The sequence below is a fragment of the Mugil cephalus genome, chromosome 1 (assembly GCF_022458985.1).
Source record: "Mugil cephalus isolate CIBA_MC_2020 chromosome 1, CIBA_Mcephalus_1.1, whole genome shotgun sequence".
NCBI lineage: Eukaryota > Metazoa > Chordata > Actinopteri > Mugiliformes > Mugilidae > Mugil > Mugil cephalus.
This window is the reverse complement of record NC_061770.1, coordinates 16,897,755-16,911,921: the sequence shown is the minus strand read 5'-3', so window position 1 is coordinate 16,911,921 and position 14,167 is coordinate 16,897,755. Positions and strand designations below refer to the sequence as shown.

General features: G+C 44.4%; 1 protein-coding gene across 2 annotated transcripts; it reads right to left on the bottom strand.

Annotated features, from left to right (window-relative positions):
* Window positions 1–243: 243 nt before the first annotated feature.
* On the bottom strand, window positions 244–13,881 carry LOC125022400 (vasopressin V2 receptor-like). 2 transcript variants are annotated; one of them, XM_047609047.1, is made up of 7 exons: window positions 13,482–13,881; window positions 12,530–12,599; window positions 6,302–6,681; window positions 5,035–5,280; window positions 4,651–4,797; window positions 3,051–3,609; window positions 244–1,885 (listed from the first exon to the last, which is right to left on the bottom strand). In XM_047609047.1, exons 3-7 carry the CDS (start codon window positions 6,677–6,679, stop codon window positions 1,680–1,682), a joined length of 1,536 nt encoding a protein of 511 aa, XP_047465003.1. In that variant the 5' UTR covers window positions 6,680–6,681; window positions 12,530–12,599; window positions 13,482–13,881; the 3' UTR covers window positions 244–1,679. The 2 variants fall into 2 exon arrangements, with proteins under 2 accessions (XP_047465003.1, XP_047464995.1); XM_047609039.1 differs by having other exon boundaries at window positions 244–1,880.
* Between the last annotated feature and the right edge of the window lie 286 nt (window positions 13,882–14,167).

Sequence of the window (14,167 nt, the reverse complement as noted above, 5' to 3'; positions counted from 1 at the left end):
AAAGAAAAAAAAAAGAAGAACACGCTGAACCGGCTCAGTGTGACAGAGCGGCATTAAAAAAACATTATTTTCATGAGGACCTGATTTGCTGCGGGATGGTTCATTCTGTAATCTAATTCCGTGCAAAGTTATCACGTCCACTGCACGTGAAGTATTTTATGTAACTGCCTTTTTGGCAGTTGAGGGGCGTACGCAGAAATAGACATGGCAACAAAAATACAAAACCGTACCTAGAAGGCAAAAACAGGGACTGAAACATATATTTGTATATATTTTCATTGATACAACAATAAATAAAAAGAATAAAGAACACATGGCTCGTGGTGTGATATGACGACTAACCCCCTGATGGTAGCTCTGTCTAAGAATAACATGACAGACATCATTTGAAGATTAATGCAGTGAGAGAGGCCCCTCTAAAAATGTCTGCTGACATTACAGGCACTTGGCTTTGACTTGGAGTATTTTCGCTGTTGACGTGAAGTTATTTTCCTGGTTTAAATGACTTGTGGTAGTTTCTCTTTGCACTGAGTGCGTCTGCTGGAGCTGCGGGTTGTCTCTACTGTTAAGACCTCTATTCTAAAGTCAGGCGTCGTAGAATCTTTGGTTTTGGCGTCTCCTTGTTTTCAGCCTTGGACCGTTACAGTTGACGGTATACATTCAACGTTTAGCTTACACAAAAATTTAATAATATTTAATGTGCCTTACAATAAATATACTTTACATTGTTCGTTGCTGTACATGGAAGGAATGTTTGTCGTTGATTTTCCTTCCCGTGTCAAAGGGAGCATGACGGGATTTCGCGTACCTCCTCGTTTGTTTTTTTTTCCCTGTACGAAATACAATCACGCAGTTGTGTCCCAGTTAGATGTGGAAACCCAGATTTGTTCATTTGTATTATTCTAGAGCCAGCCCTCACTTCTCCGCGTGAGTGTGTGTCTTTTTTCTGACTGTCCACAGTTTTCCAGTTCCTGTTCCAGTGCCTGCCGCGTCACACTTCGTGAATGAACTCCTGTCAATCTCGCAAGCGGATCACTGTTATTCCTCGGAACTGAATTCCTTCTGAGAAAATACAAAGTCAGCCCAAAGCATCTGCCTCTAATCCACTTTCTTTGATATAACAAAGTTTGTTCACATTATTAGATTTCATGTACAGCCTCCTTGGGACCACTCCTGTGGCGGTAACATCCATGACGTCTCCTGTCTGCTTCGGCCCGACAGCAGCCTCCCGCCCTCGTGCTGCCTGTGCGCGTTTTCTCTCTCTTTGTACATTAAGCACGCCACAAGGCCTTTAACGCAGGAATCCGCTCCCTTGCGTTCCTGGCGCTCCGCTCTGTCTGTCCCGTTAATACGAACCACTGCACAAGGTCCTACTCAGCGGCGTCCCTTTGCTTTTAAGGACATTTTGCATTGCAGATGCACTGAAAGGCCTGACTGTGTGTGGCGCTGACACCTTCAATGACACCCTTCCTCCCTGCTGGCGCGGAGAGGACAGGTGATTACAGTACAGCTGTCCTTGTCACTGGAAACATCTGGTGGAGGTCGGCGGCGCTGTCAGTTCTCAGGATGCTGGAGGCGGCGTGCGCAAGAGCGCGCCCCTCCGGAGGGAGAGGGCGCCCGCGCGGATCTTTTCAGGCACGCCTCCGTGTGTCCACATCTGTCCCGTCATCGGCCTCCCGTCAGTACAGGCTGTCCTTGGTGGTGGAGGTGTGCGTGGTGGTGGAGTCGTCGGGCAGCGAGCCCCGGCGGCCGGGTCGCGACCGACAGTGCAGCAGGTTCTGCAGCTCCCTGGACACGCTGCTGGAGAAAGCCGTGTAGATCCACGGGTTGGTGCAGGAGTTCAGGCTGGCCAGCAGCATCAAGATGGTGAAGGCCACGCCCTGTGCTGAGGACACATAGAGGCGAGCGTAAACATTCGGGCACTCAGAGATAAGTTCAATATCTTATATATTAATAGGATGGAAATGCGAAACGGTCTGCGAGCCAAAGGTAAACATTATTCTGACGTTAAGGACAAACAGAGGGCGGATCACGGTACACATCACATTGTTCTCTCTTGGGAAACAAACAAAACATGTAGCCTAAGACTATTTATTTTGAGTATGGAGCCCATAGAATTATTATTTTCTCATTTTATTTCCTACAGGAATAGGAACCGGATCATAAATATTCCAGAGGGACACACTTCCTTTTTTTTTTTTTTTCTAATAATAAGTGTTTTATGTAATAACTAAAAAAATGCTTGTTTCACTGTGGCCAACTGAGAACCACAGATAAGGACGAAATGATTTTAGAATACAAAGACGATCATTATCAGCCGGTTGTCTGTGTGTGCTTTCTCCCACTGAGAACTATGCATATTTGCAGCTGCATGCGAGTACGCTTTGTAAATGCACATGCGCTTGCCTTGTCTGTGTGTGTGTGTGTGTGTGCGTGTGTGTTTGTGTACGCGTGCGAGCTGACGCGCACAAACTCCGTGTGTTTGATTGTGACTTCAGCCAAAGCTGCTGGCACAGATCACTGTTGACGAAATGTCAACATCTGGGCGGGTTGCAAAAGCGGCGGGGCTTGTAAACAGGTTATTTACTGGTGTCTGTCTTTTGCTTCACAGCTGAGAACACCCACTCAGTCCATACCATCAGACCCAACGTTAGGCCGCAGGAGGCTTCCTGGCCGGCCTCACCACTGGCTGCCAGTAAAGACATACACAGATGCTTGTTTGTGAGCCAAAACGTGGAGAGGCCAGAGATCCAGGGATTCCTGGTTGTGGGTTAAAACAAACATTGTTTTGACGTTGTGTTTCACTCAGTGTTACCACATCCGAGGTTCATAGGAGTAATGAAGGAGTGTTTCTCTTGGACACCTGTATTGACCAGAAGCTGTCCTGATCAATACATAAACCTAAAACCTTGGCATTACAAAATTAAACAGATGGAGGATAAATCATGGGGGAGGATAATTATGCCCCCCCCCCCCACACACACACCCACACACACACACACCCACACACACACACACACACACACACACAATGAATGTTTGGGACTAACCTTTGTCTGGAGGGTTTGGGTCCCACGCTGCCCACAGTTGTACGATGAAGTATGGTGACCAGCAGATAGTATAGACCAGCACGATGACCAGGGTCATCCTCACAGTCTTGGACATGGCTTTGGTGATGCTCGGAGGGGGAGCGACTGGGGGAGGAGGGGGAACATAATCGAGGGAGCAGCGAGGCGAGTTGGTGTTGGACTCCTGGCAATCCGAGCTGTTCGTTTGTTGCTGTGTTGGTGACGTTGTTGCTGTTGCCGTCACATGCTCGCCTCGGCAACTGTTATACTGAATGGCAGATGGTACATAGTCGTAGCACTCTCCCACTTGGCTGTTATGGGTGGCATTGGGAGGGTTGTTATTTGCACCTTTTAAAAGCTGCGATCCTCTCCTGTCCCTGGCCCCAGCAGCCGAGCCCCGTCTGGCCCGCTCCCTGGCCCGCTCATCATCCTTTTTAAAGGTGTGGAAGCGAAAGAGGATTTCACTCTTCTTCAGCTCCGTCATCACTATCCTCTCTGACTTCAGGTAGATGTTGTTGTGGATCTCGCGAAAGATTCTTATCTGAGGAGCGAGAGCATTTTGAAGAATTAGCGCGGCGGAATATGACGGGGGCATTAATCACGAGCTGAAAACCCAGGGGATTAAGTTTTATGACCGGCTTGGGTCACATTCAAAAGGCCTCTTTAGCTGCGGACGGCAGTGTTTGAGGATCCAGTTAACGCTGACAGAAAATTAGAAATGGAAGAGAGGGAGTGTTGACCTTAACCATCACCCATAAACCAGTGTCAGACACTTTTATGTACAATTCCTTCACCCAGTTACAGAACAGCTATGATAAAATATTATTGCAGTAAAATATGCAGTAAAATGAGATTTGTGATACTTTCCTGGGGAATTAAATGGAATGAAATAGTTTATAAGCTAACGATAACAGGAGATTTATATGGTTAGCTTGTTTTACTTTATTTGTCTTGATTATACGGCCTCTTTCTGCTGACTGCTGCGTTTCTGCCGCCTCTTACTTAGAAATCACTGGGTGTAATTAGATACCGCACGCTAATCCACAGTTCCATCCAGTATGAACCCAGCCTGGGCTCGAACTTTCAGAATTACTTCCTTTAGCAGAAACAACATTCTTCCTTTTTTCTCTTTCAAAAAGCACCAAAATATGCCTTTTAATTTGAAATACAATAACGAAATAAAAAAAAAAGGTCAGTGACTATGTTTGGACGAGATTTGGTACATTCCATTTGCTGGCAGGAGGCTCTCAGAGTGGGCAACCGTCACAGCGGTGGACCTGCAAGTGCTGTGTTAATTAGGGGGAAATAGCTGGACCCTAGAAATATCTTTCCTTAAATAGAGTCGGACTGATAGGAGACAGACCAGAATGTATACCCACTGAGGGATGCTACATAACACCAAACGCAGGCTCCCCGCGAGCTGCTGAACAATGCCTGCCAAATGCACTCTACGTGAAAACAAAGCAGCATTTCATTCATGCCACATGCTTCATTATTGGATAATGTTTCTTTGAGCTCGTAATCCTATAGTCAATAGTCTCTGTGGATTTTGCAGGGTGCAGTCAGGACGACCGGTATTTACCTGGCAGATGGTAATGATGAGGGCGGGCAGGAGGAAGACAGCCACAGTCATCCATGTGACGTAGGCCTTCAGCCCCCACGGCTCAGCAAAGCGACCCCAGCACTCGAATTCTCCAGGAGCCACCTCCGTGCGAGAGAAGATGAACACCTGACAGACACGACAGAAGGGGCGGTCAGCACACCCAGCAACGCGGCACACTGTGATTTCCCCTCTCCAGCTGAACTGGGATGACCTCACCAAGCTAAAAATATCACCAACATCTTGAGGACTATTGTAGAGATCAGGGTGTGAACACATGCTGAGCTCTCATTTCCTATTTCGCCACCCGTGTGTTATTTTGTTTCGTGGAAGCATTTGTTTCGTCGCATGCTCGCTCCTCCCTACCTGCGGTATGCTGAGGACGAAGGCAAGGACCCAGGCCACCATCACAGGGGTGTTACAGCGGGACACTGCTCCCCCACGGTAAGCTTGCAACGGGCAGCAGATGGCATGGTGCCGGTCTACTGTCATAGCAACGATCATGTAGGAGGAAGCAAACATGCCCACGATCTGCAAGTACTTGATGGAACGGCAGAGGAAGTCTGGTCCCTGAAACCTCTCCGTTATGTCCCATATTAGTTGGGGAAGAACCTGGACAGAAAAGAAAGAAAAGACGACCGTGATTATTCAGTTGTTGTTCAGGATTTGCAGAATGAGATAAAACGATGGCGTTTTTACGTCTGTGCTGAAATGTCTGGAATAACCTTTAGTTAATACTGATGTAAACTCTATAAACAGGTATATGAATACTGAATAATGGATGACAGTCAAACTATTTCTGATGGGTGCAGAGATCCATTGTTGAACATTTCCTTCTGCTGCAGCTTCACAGTAAAAGCATTTGAATGGCAAAACATTAGTGGACCTGTAAGCTAAGCACCCGCAGCTATTGATTTTCAAAAATCTGTCCACAAATCACGACTCAATTTAAAAAAAAAAAAGAAAAGAAAAGAAAAAGACTAGTGGAACAAAATGAGTAGCTGCAGACGACAAGCTGTAGAGCCATCTCCTTTCACTGTCCCCTGCTGTTCACATAATCACATGTCATGCTCAGCATAATATCAGATCACAGTTTCTCACAAAATCATGATCAAATTTACTTTACAACTGTTGTACTGAACCTCTTTCGCTGTCAAATGAACCTGGACTATTCCCTTCACGTTTGACGTCTCCACTTTGAAAGGCAAATCTGAGCCACCCAGTTTTGTCTCATATTTGAATGGTGCTTTTTTTCCCCCCAAACAACAGTGGCCAGCTGTTTTAGGAACTCAATATCTGAGCCAGAGAAAAGCAAATCGCTTTGTTAGTTTTGCGGTTGTCATTGGCTTTATAGAAATAAAATTATAATATCATATTTGTCTAGTAATTAGTTTGTTTGGTAATTGTGCATTAGATACGATGTGAAACATACAAATGTGTAACCCTAACCCAAGTTCAGCACAATAGCTCTGCACTGAATTTATCCATGTCTCAATTTTGTGGTAAGGTCTGTTTACCAGATAAGTTACAGTTACATCAATGGACAAAAGGAGATTAAAATCAGTGCGTAAGTACGTTTTTTGAAAATGCCAAATAGCCAAGTAGCTAGACTTTAACATTCAAAGGGACGGACCTGAAAGAGGGCCACCACCAGGTCAGCCACACACAGGTTGACCATGAACACGTGCATCGGCGCGTTGTGCTTCCTCCTCCTCAGCAGCACCCACAACACAAAGCTGTTGCCCAGGGTGGTGAGAGCCAGCACCACCGCAAGCACCGCGATCTCAGCCCGGGCCAGGCCGAGGTCCCTAACCCGGGGCTGGGGCGGTTGGTGAGGCGTGGTGGCCGAGCCGTTCTCAGGGAAGATCCCGAAGAAGGATCCATCGCTGTGGGAAGTGTTGAACGAGCTCAGTTCGGAGAGGAGCGATGTGGAGTAGTTGTTTCTTCTGACGGCTCCCAGGGCGGAGAGGCCTAACCCATCCCAGTCTGTGTCCACGCTGATGCTTTCCATTCCTGAAAGACACATGTGTTAATGTGGAAAAGCCTCTTATGTGTGCGGTTTAGCAAAACAATGCCTCGTCCTTATGGAGTCATAAGACTGAGATTTTCGGAGTTTACAGAGCACACATTTTTTTTAATCCACAAACAATTTACTTGTTTGGAACTATCACAACATCTGTACCACGTCTCAGCCCCTTATTCAGCTTTGCCCTAAAATTTGTCGTCAGCTGAGTAATTTTCTACTTAGCAATTTCCTTGATTGTATTGCTGGAAGCCAAACCAAAACACTTGGGCCTCTTATTCAAGCGAGATGTTGATACAGGGATTAATCACAGAGACTCTTTGTTGGTGGTGCATCAGTAACTGTTTCACGTTGTAAACCACAAATAACTTGTCTTGTAAAACTTCATAAAATTGGACAGCAAGTTATGAAAGCCAGACACTATACCAGTTATGCCGCCATGTGAACACTGATGTGTTTTTCATGCTGTCTCCGATTTTTAATAAGCCCTCGGCATGTCTGTTTGTCCATCTCTCAAATCCTCCCATTCTGTTTGACGCAAGCTCAGTATGGTTTATTTTCGTTTTCATACTTTCTCAAGGTTGATTTGACAGCTTTGCCTTCTATCCCACCACTCTTATTCCTTCACCTCCGCTCTCGTAATCGCTCTCATCCCATGCTTACCCCCATACATTCCTGTTTGCCCCTGTTTTTGTTCCCCTCTCCCCGGCTGTCTCTCATACATCCAGGGATTCTTTTCCCTCTCCCGAGCACCACTCTCTGTTGATCTCAATAAACTGTACGTTTATTTTCCTTTGCTTATAAATAAATTGCTAAAAAAGAAGTTAATTTGAATCCGTTGACAATTTAAGAGACGGAGTCATGGGATGCTGGGGGCAGCCCCGGCCAAATAAACTCCACACGGAGTAAAGTCTGTAAAGGAAAAATGGGAGGAGATGAAAGGACAGTGATAAAGGCAGTGTGGAAAAAGGGCAGGAAAAAAGAAACAGCCCTGAGGTAAAGGTAAAAGAATAAATTGGTGACAGATAAGATAAGGTGAGGACATGATGGCCAAATATAGCTCTAAACAGAGTATGCGTTCACTGACACCGTATTAAAGTATTTTGACCAATGGGCAAGGAGTGCTTAGGTACACATACATGTTGCAACAAAAGGGTGCTGTAGATTTTCCGCGTCTAAAAATAGGCGGAAAACTAGGTGAAAGCGTTGAGCCCATTGTGTGTGTGACTAACAAGACGTTACAAGGTTGTTCTCGCTGTTATGTTAAGACCTAATTTGCTGGCAATAGGCTATGCGAGATGACACATGGCTGAACATACTGTCAAGCTTTACTGTACATGCTGACTTTGCCCTGTGGAATGTATTGAGAAAACAGCATGACAGACCCGACCAGCTGGACTTCCCTGCCCAGCATGAAGGCCGAGTTGCGGGTGAAAGGAAGACAACCTGAGCAAAACCACTTCTCACAAGACAGTCAAGCGCTGTTTTGGTTTGAGTGAATCCCTGCTGACACAACACTTCCATAAATGGCTAAATGGCTGAACCACTTCCAATCATTCTCCTCTAAATCTGCATTGGTCTAGCAGGTATAGAGGTTATGCATTGACGTCATTGCCGTCCGGGGCCACGCCCCTCTGAGTGGAAACGGTGAAATGTGTCGGTAAATACAGCGAGACCGGCAAAGGTGTGGGTTATCAGATCAAAGTAAGGACAACTTGACTCGACAATGATCCATGCGAATTAGTATGGATTTGGAAGTGTGGATTAGTCTTTTCAGTTAGTTTAAGTTAGTTGTAATCCATTTCTGTTATGATAAATGTAACGTTAGCTAAATAAACGAAGCTAACGCTAGGAGCTAGCGTTACAATACTGTAGCGTCCGACCTGACGCTAAAAGGATGAGGAGGAGTGATCGCAAATATTACGTTAATTAAACGTAACTTAAAAAGGTATGAATTCATAAAAAAAAAAAAATACAGCATAAAGGAATGTTACCCGACACTAAATGTGAACCACAACACCAGGTTTCTGTATCTAGACTCTAGTTGTTTCCTAGTAATGCAGCGACCCATTTACTTATCTTTTCTTTGGCCGTTGAAGATATCTGTAAAATGTATCTCCGATTGCTTCTCAAATTCGCACACCTCTTCCGCATTTTAAAAATTATTTTTACAATTTAGATGCTATTAAAGCCACTGATTCAATCTAATGCTGCTAATCTCCATGTTCAACTGTCACTTTTTTGTCACTCAGTGCCCGTAACCATGGAGACATCGCTGGCTGTGACGTCACGTGCATACCATCCAAAGGTCATTTGGGTCAAAGGTAATAATATTCCTTCTCATTATCTGTTTATTATTTTAATTTAATTAAAGGGTTTAGACAGAAAGATCTTTTTTTTTTTTTTTGAGGAATCTCGTGGCCTCTCTTTGTTGAGATCTGAGGAGCCTTGCGCCCCTCTCTGTAATTACAGCATAATGCCTGAGAGGATTCTTTGTGCTGCCGTGCTCTTTAATACCCCCTGCATAATCTCCTTATGTATATTTGCCCATGTGACTAATTTATGATGTGAAATTATTTTTTCAAGCACGGGTCTGTGCAGATAAAGTGTCATGACACCAGCGCTACACTACCTGTGTGGCCCAAGGAGGCTAATATCTCCAAACTGTAGCCAAAATCAAATACAATCAAAAGATTAATAACTGATAAAAAGGACTCACAGTACTGGGGTCATCTTTGCAAAGGCATGTGCAACCTTTGAAAGGATTGTTCGGACCATATTCAACTCCTTAAGGATATATGGTATTTTCTCCACTGTGCTCAAAATGCTCACAGTGCATGTGCATTGCTCGTGCATCCAAGAAATCATGTGGATTGTCTTCAAATTGCTCAATAGCTCAGCCACAGGAGACACATGAATATCTCGACAACTTCTGGCAGTCACATGTCTCATCCTGGGAGGACACTTCTTAAAACTTAAGTTACATAGAGAATGTAAATAGTGTCTGCAGAGCCATGCTACGCGCGGTGTAATATATTCCAAGCACATCACATCATTCCCATCTGTCTGACTGACTTAACGTAAAGAACAAATTATTCCACTCCTCTCCGCTGGATAGACTGTAGACACTGCTTTTAGTAGTTAGTGCAGAGCGTTGCTCCTAAAGCTTTCACCCTGATTAACGATGGAGTCTGTCCCTCCTTTGCTTTCGTCTCCAGAGGCAAACCTGCGCGCAACCATCTATTTTCATGCGCTCTCCATCCTATACTCCTTCCCCACAAACTGGAATCAGGCTCGCAGTGCCTCGGGGAGGACAGAAACAGGTAGTTAAAATGCATGGAAAATGTTATAGACCCACCGACCGCTCACATCTTTCAGCATTTCACTCATCTTTTCTTACTGTGCTCACATGTTTTGGTCATTCCCTTTGACGAACTACGTCACGTTCCAGCTATGCCAGGATCCAAACACACTATCTGTTTGTGTCAAAGTCCCCTGGAGACAAAGTGAGTACAAGAGACTTGCTTTGTGAAAACGGGGAAAATAAATTAATCACTGGAGTGCTACTTTGTCAAAATAAGTTATTGTCAAGGCTTTCTGTCATCTTAAAAAAAACAAACAAATGTGGATACCTTGATTGTGTGTTGAATAACTCGGCTCCAGAGTAAAGATTGAAATAGTTTCGGCTGAATGAAACCGGTATAGGGCGAGCCCAAAAGAAAATCCTAGATTAAAACTTTTCAAATTAAAAAGGTGACGCATCAGTGAGCTGAATAGAAATCGTGTTCGGTTTAGAGGCTGACGTGTTTTTTGGGAATCTCGTGGGTCACACTAATAAATGACTTTTGTAGTTGGACCAAGATTTGATTAGTCGTGATGTAAAGTGTGAAGAGATTTGAAATTAATTAGCTTAGTCATGCAAAACCTTTGCTTTAGGGTATAAGCTCTTACCCAGTTGGCAGATTTAAAGAGGCGCTTGTGCACTAGATGCAATAATCCAAACATAACGAAAGAGCCATCACTTCCCCCCCCCCGTCAGTCCCTTGATTAGCTCCTCTCACCAGGTTTGACCCCATCTGATTAATGAGAACCTCCCTGTCCTCATTAGCGCCCCAGTGTACACTTAAACAACCTGTTGCTATTTCCCCCATGGTAATCTACTCTTTCCCCTCTTTTCAGTCTTTTCCTCTCAGCTATTATTTTCATCCACCGACTCTGTTTTTCTTCCTCTACTCGAACCAGTCCACCATCTCTGTCATCCAGGATCAAAACTGCACCGCAAACTGCTCCTGTACCTCATATTGTCTTTGTCTGATTTTAATTATCCTCCTCATTAGCTGAATTTGGCAGCAGGATACACAGATAGAAAAAAAACAACAACAAAAAAAACCCCACTCTGGCCCAATCTGAAACCAACCCTATGAGGCATGACACCGTGAGCGATACTCAAGCTTAGGAATTCCGTGCGGCTTTTCTTTGTGTGTAATGAGTTTATTTACATATCGATCAATGGGTCCTTGCACAATATAGGTCGGCATGAGTCACCGCGTGCCACAAAGTATGCAGGGCGTCGTTTCATCTGCGTGTTAAAGCTGATGTGACCCCTCTTTCATCTTCAAGCCCCACATATGCATAAACCCACCTTCTCAATGAGTTTCTTGAATGACAGGCGAATGCTCCATTTATGTTTGTACATTTTTAATTTGTACGGGGCACCTGCTGTATTCATTAAAAATCAGAGCCACGGCTCTCTGTCCATGAATTATTCCTCTCTTTCAGGATGTGTCACTCAGGTTCTGATCAGCGCCGCAAATGGCACACGACACAAGTGCTAAATGTTCTCGCCCAAGACATCCCATTAAATATTAATCATGCTGGACCACACCTCATTACACATCCAGTCATTGCTTGCCCATACTCTTGTTGTGTTGCTCCACTTGTATTTCCGCTGTTCCATTAAACTCTGGCCCGGTGGACTGAACTCACGAGGTTTGGAGTTGAATAAGGTCCAAGTCCTCTTATCATCTCAGATAAAGCCTGTTCATAAGACCACTGTCTGCGTTTCTCGTTATGTATCATTAACCACCTCACTGCCAACAACCATGTGCCACACAAAACAGGCACTTTTTTTTTTTTTTCTTGCATGTCCTACTTCAGCTGATTAGCTGATTGGATTCAGAGTATTCCCCGTGAAGGATGGAAGGTAGTCTACACAGTATTGCCACATCAGCAAAAACAGGCCTGGAGCCTCGTTGCCAACCTGCACCACACGACTCGGAGAAATGGCTAAATTGACTGCGAAAATACCACTAATGATGATGATTTTTCTCGTCAAGAGTTACAATGAAGGAAGTAATTTTGTCCATATTGCAGATTGTGTCAGGCAGAAAAGAAGGAACATGTGCGATGAATGGAGAAAACACATGTCAAGCCCAGCAAAACGAGCTTTAAATCACACAAAATGATTTTTACTTTTTTTTAAATTATTTTTTAAATTACACCACCCATTTATGTTCCTCGGCGAAATCTCGGAATCTTTGATTTATATCTGACGAGAAATTTTTACTTTTATTTTTGTTCTGTTTCGTAAAATCATTTAAAAACGCAGGCCATAAATCAGCGGGACGCAGACTAGATGTTTGTGGCTTACACATGCATCCAGTCTGGAACAATAAATCTCTCATTGTCATCTGAATTATTTTCATTGAAAATAAGGGCAGGGCACACACACAGACACACACACACACAAACAAAGACGGAAACGAAGACAAACAGACACACGAAGAAAAATAAATACAAAAGAGCAGCCAAGGTGAGTATGCCACCGTCACCTCATACCTTGTTGTCAGTGCATGGTAAGCTCTCTCACGCGTGTCCTTTTCTCTCTCGGTGTGTTTTTCTCTCGCCTCTGCAACAAAGCATTAAGAGCCGTCACCATTATGGTCCATTAACGTTACATGCAAGAGCAGATCACGTTAACCATCTGACAGTTCCCTTAAGCTTTTCTAATCCACGGAAAAAACTTGGGAGGACAGCACGTTTTTTCAATTAGACACATGTCACAAAATACGTCTGATCAAGCGGAGCTGCCAGAAATGCCATGTGTTAACGTATATCATGCTGGTAAAGAGAGCACTGACAGATCATTCATCTGTCACGTCGTCCGTCTACACTATTACTTCGACTCTAATTTCGCCAATTTGTGTGCATCATTTTGAAATAAATCTTGAAATCCGCGTAAGGGATAACATGTGACTATAAATTTAAGAAATGATGTGACACATTTTCACGTGTGTTCATCAGTAATTTCTTCAGTCGTGCGTGTGTGTGTGCGCTCTTTGAAAAACAGGAACGAGCGCTGTTTCTAAAAGAAAAAGAAGAAGAAAGAGTGTTTTGAGACATTTAGGAAACCAGAGGTTACAGTGTCATTTTGAAAAGCGTACAGATGACCCCAGATAAGAGCAAACCAAAAAAAAAAAAGCAAACAAACAAACAAAAAACCCACAGCATTAAATGGGATTTTAGCGGCAGACTTATGTCTTGTTCATACATGAGACGCATACGTACGAAGGGATGACCTAGATCGGGCAGTAAACAAATCTGTGCAAATACAACATGAAGAAGTTCAAGTTCCTGCAGACCACTGGGCTGCTGCAGAGGGGAATTACTTGCTAATTATAATTAGGCGTATTTACACTGGAAAGCAGCAAAAACGTCACAGTAGGATAGTATTAGTATTAGTCACCAAATAAAATAATGACTGCAGAGTAAGCAGAAGGTACTCACTCACCAGTGATTTACTTCAGCTGTCGGAATATTAAAAGCAGCCACGGCGAATTTTATCCAACATGTTCACATCGTCAAGGTCTCAATCCATGTGCTTCCACTCAGAGTAACATCAGCTGGCTCCTGGATGAATGAATTAGGCAGGACGGGAAAATAAATCTTCATCAAATCCTGTTAACTTTTTTTTTTTTTTTCTTTTCTCCTGTGTCTGTGTTACAAAGACGTTCTTCAAGGCAGGTCCCCTGCGCGCCTGCTGACTGTGTCGCCCTCGCAGAGTTGCAGTTCACAATTTCTTAATTGAGTAATCCATGTGAGACGCGGGTCCCCGTGCGTCACGTTATGCCTCCGCGCTGTGCTGTGCTTACAACACCACCACCACCACCACTAGCAGCAGCAGCAGCAGCGGCAGCAGAAATGAATTTGCGCTCCGTCTGCTCTTACCTCCCCCCCCCTCCCTCCCTCCGTGAGCTTTTCCCCTCCTCCTGGGTCAACCAGCCTGTCCTCTAGGACTGAGGGTGGAGCTTTTGCAGCCAGGAGTGGAGGGAGGATGTTACACATACCTATGAAGTGTTCTCTCGAGAGAGAGGGGGAGAGAGAGAGAGAGAGAGAGGAGTGCTGTGTTTATATGTGTGCACCTGTTGTGTATGTGCGTGCGTGCGCATATGCAATCTTGTAACCCGAGGGTTATGT

Excerpts from the sequence above, each read along its gene's own strand:
- LOC125022400 (XM_047609039.1), bottom strand. The coding sequence starts at position 6,679 with ATGGAAAGCATCAGCGTGGACACAGACTGGGATGGGTTAGGCCTCTCC. Across the intron at positions 4,798-5,034 it reads TCGTCCTCAGCATACCGCAG|GTGTTCATCTTCTCTCGCAC; the intron begins GTAGGGAGGAGC and ends CGTGTCTGTCAG. Across the intron at positions 3,610-4,650 it reads TCATCATTACCATCTGCCAG|ATAAGAATCTTTCGCGAGAT; the intron begins GTAAATACCGGT and ends CTCGCTCCTCAG.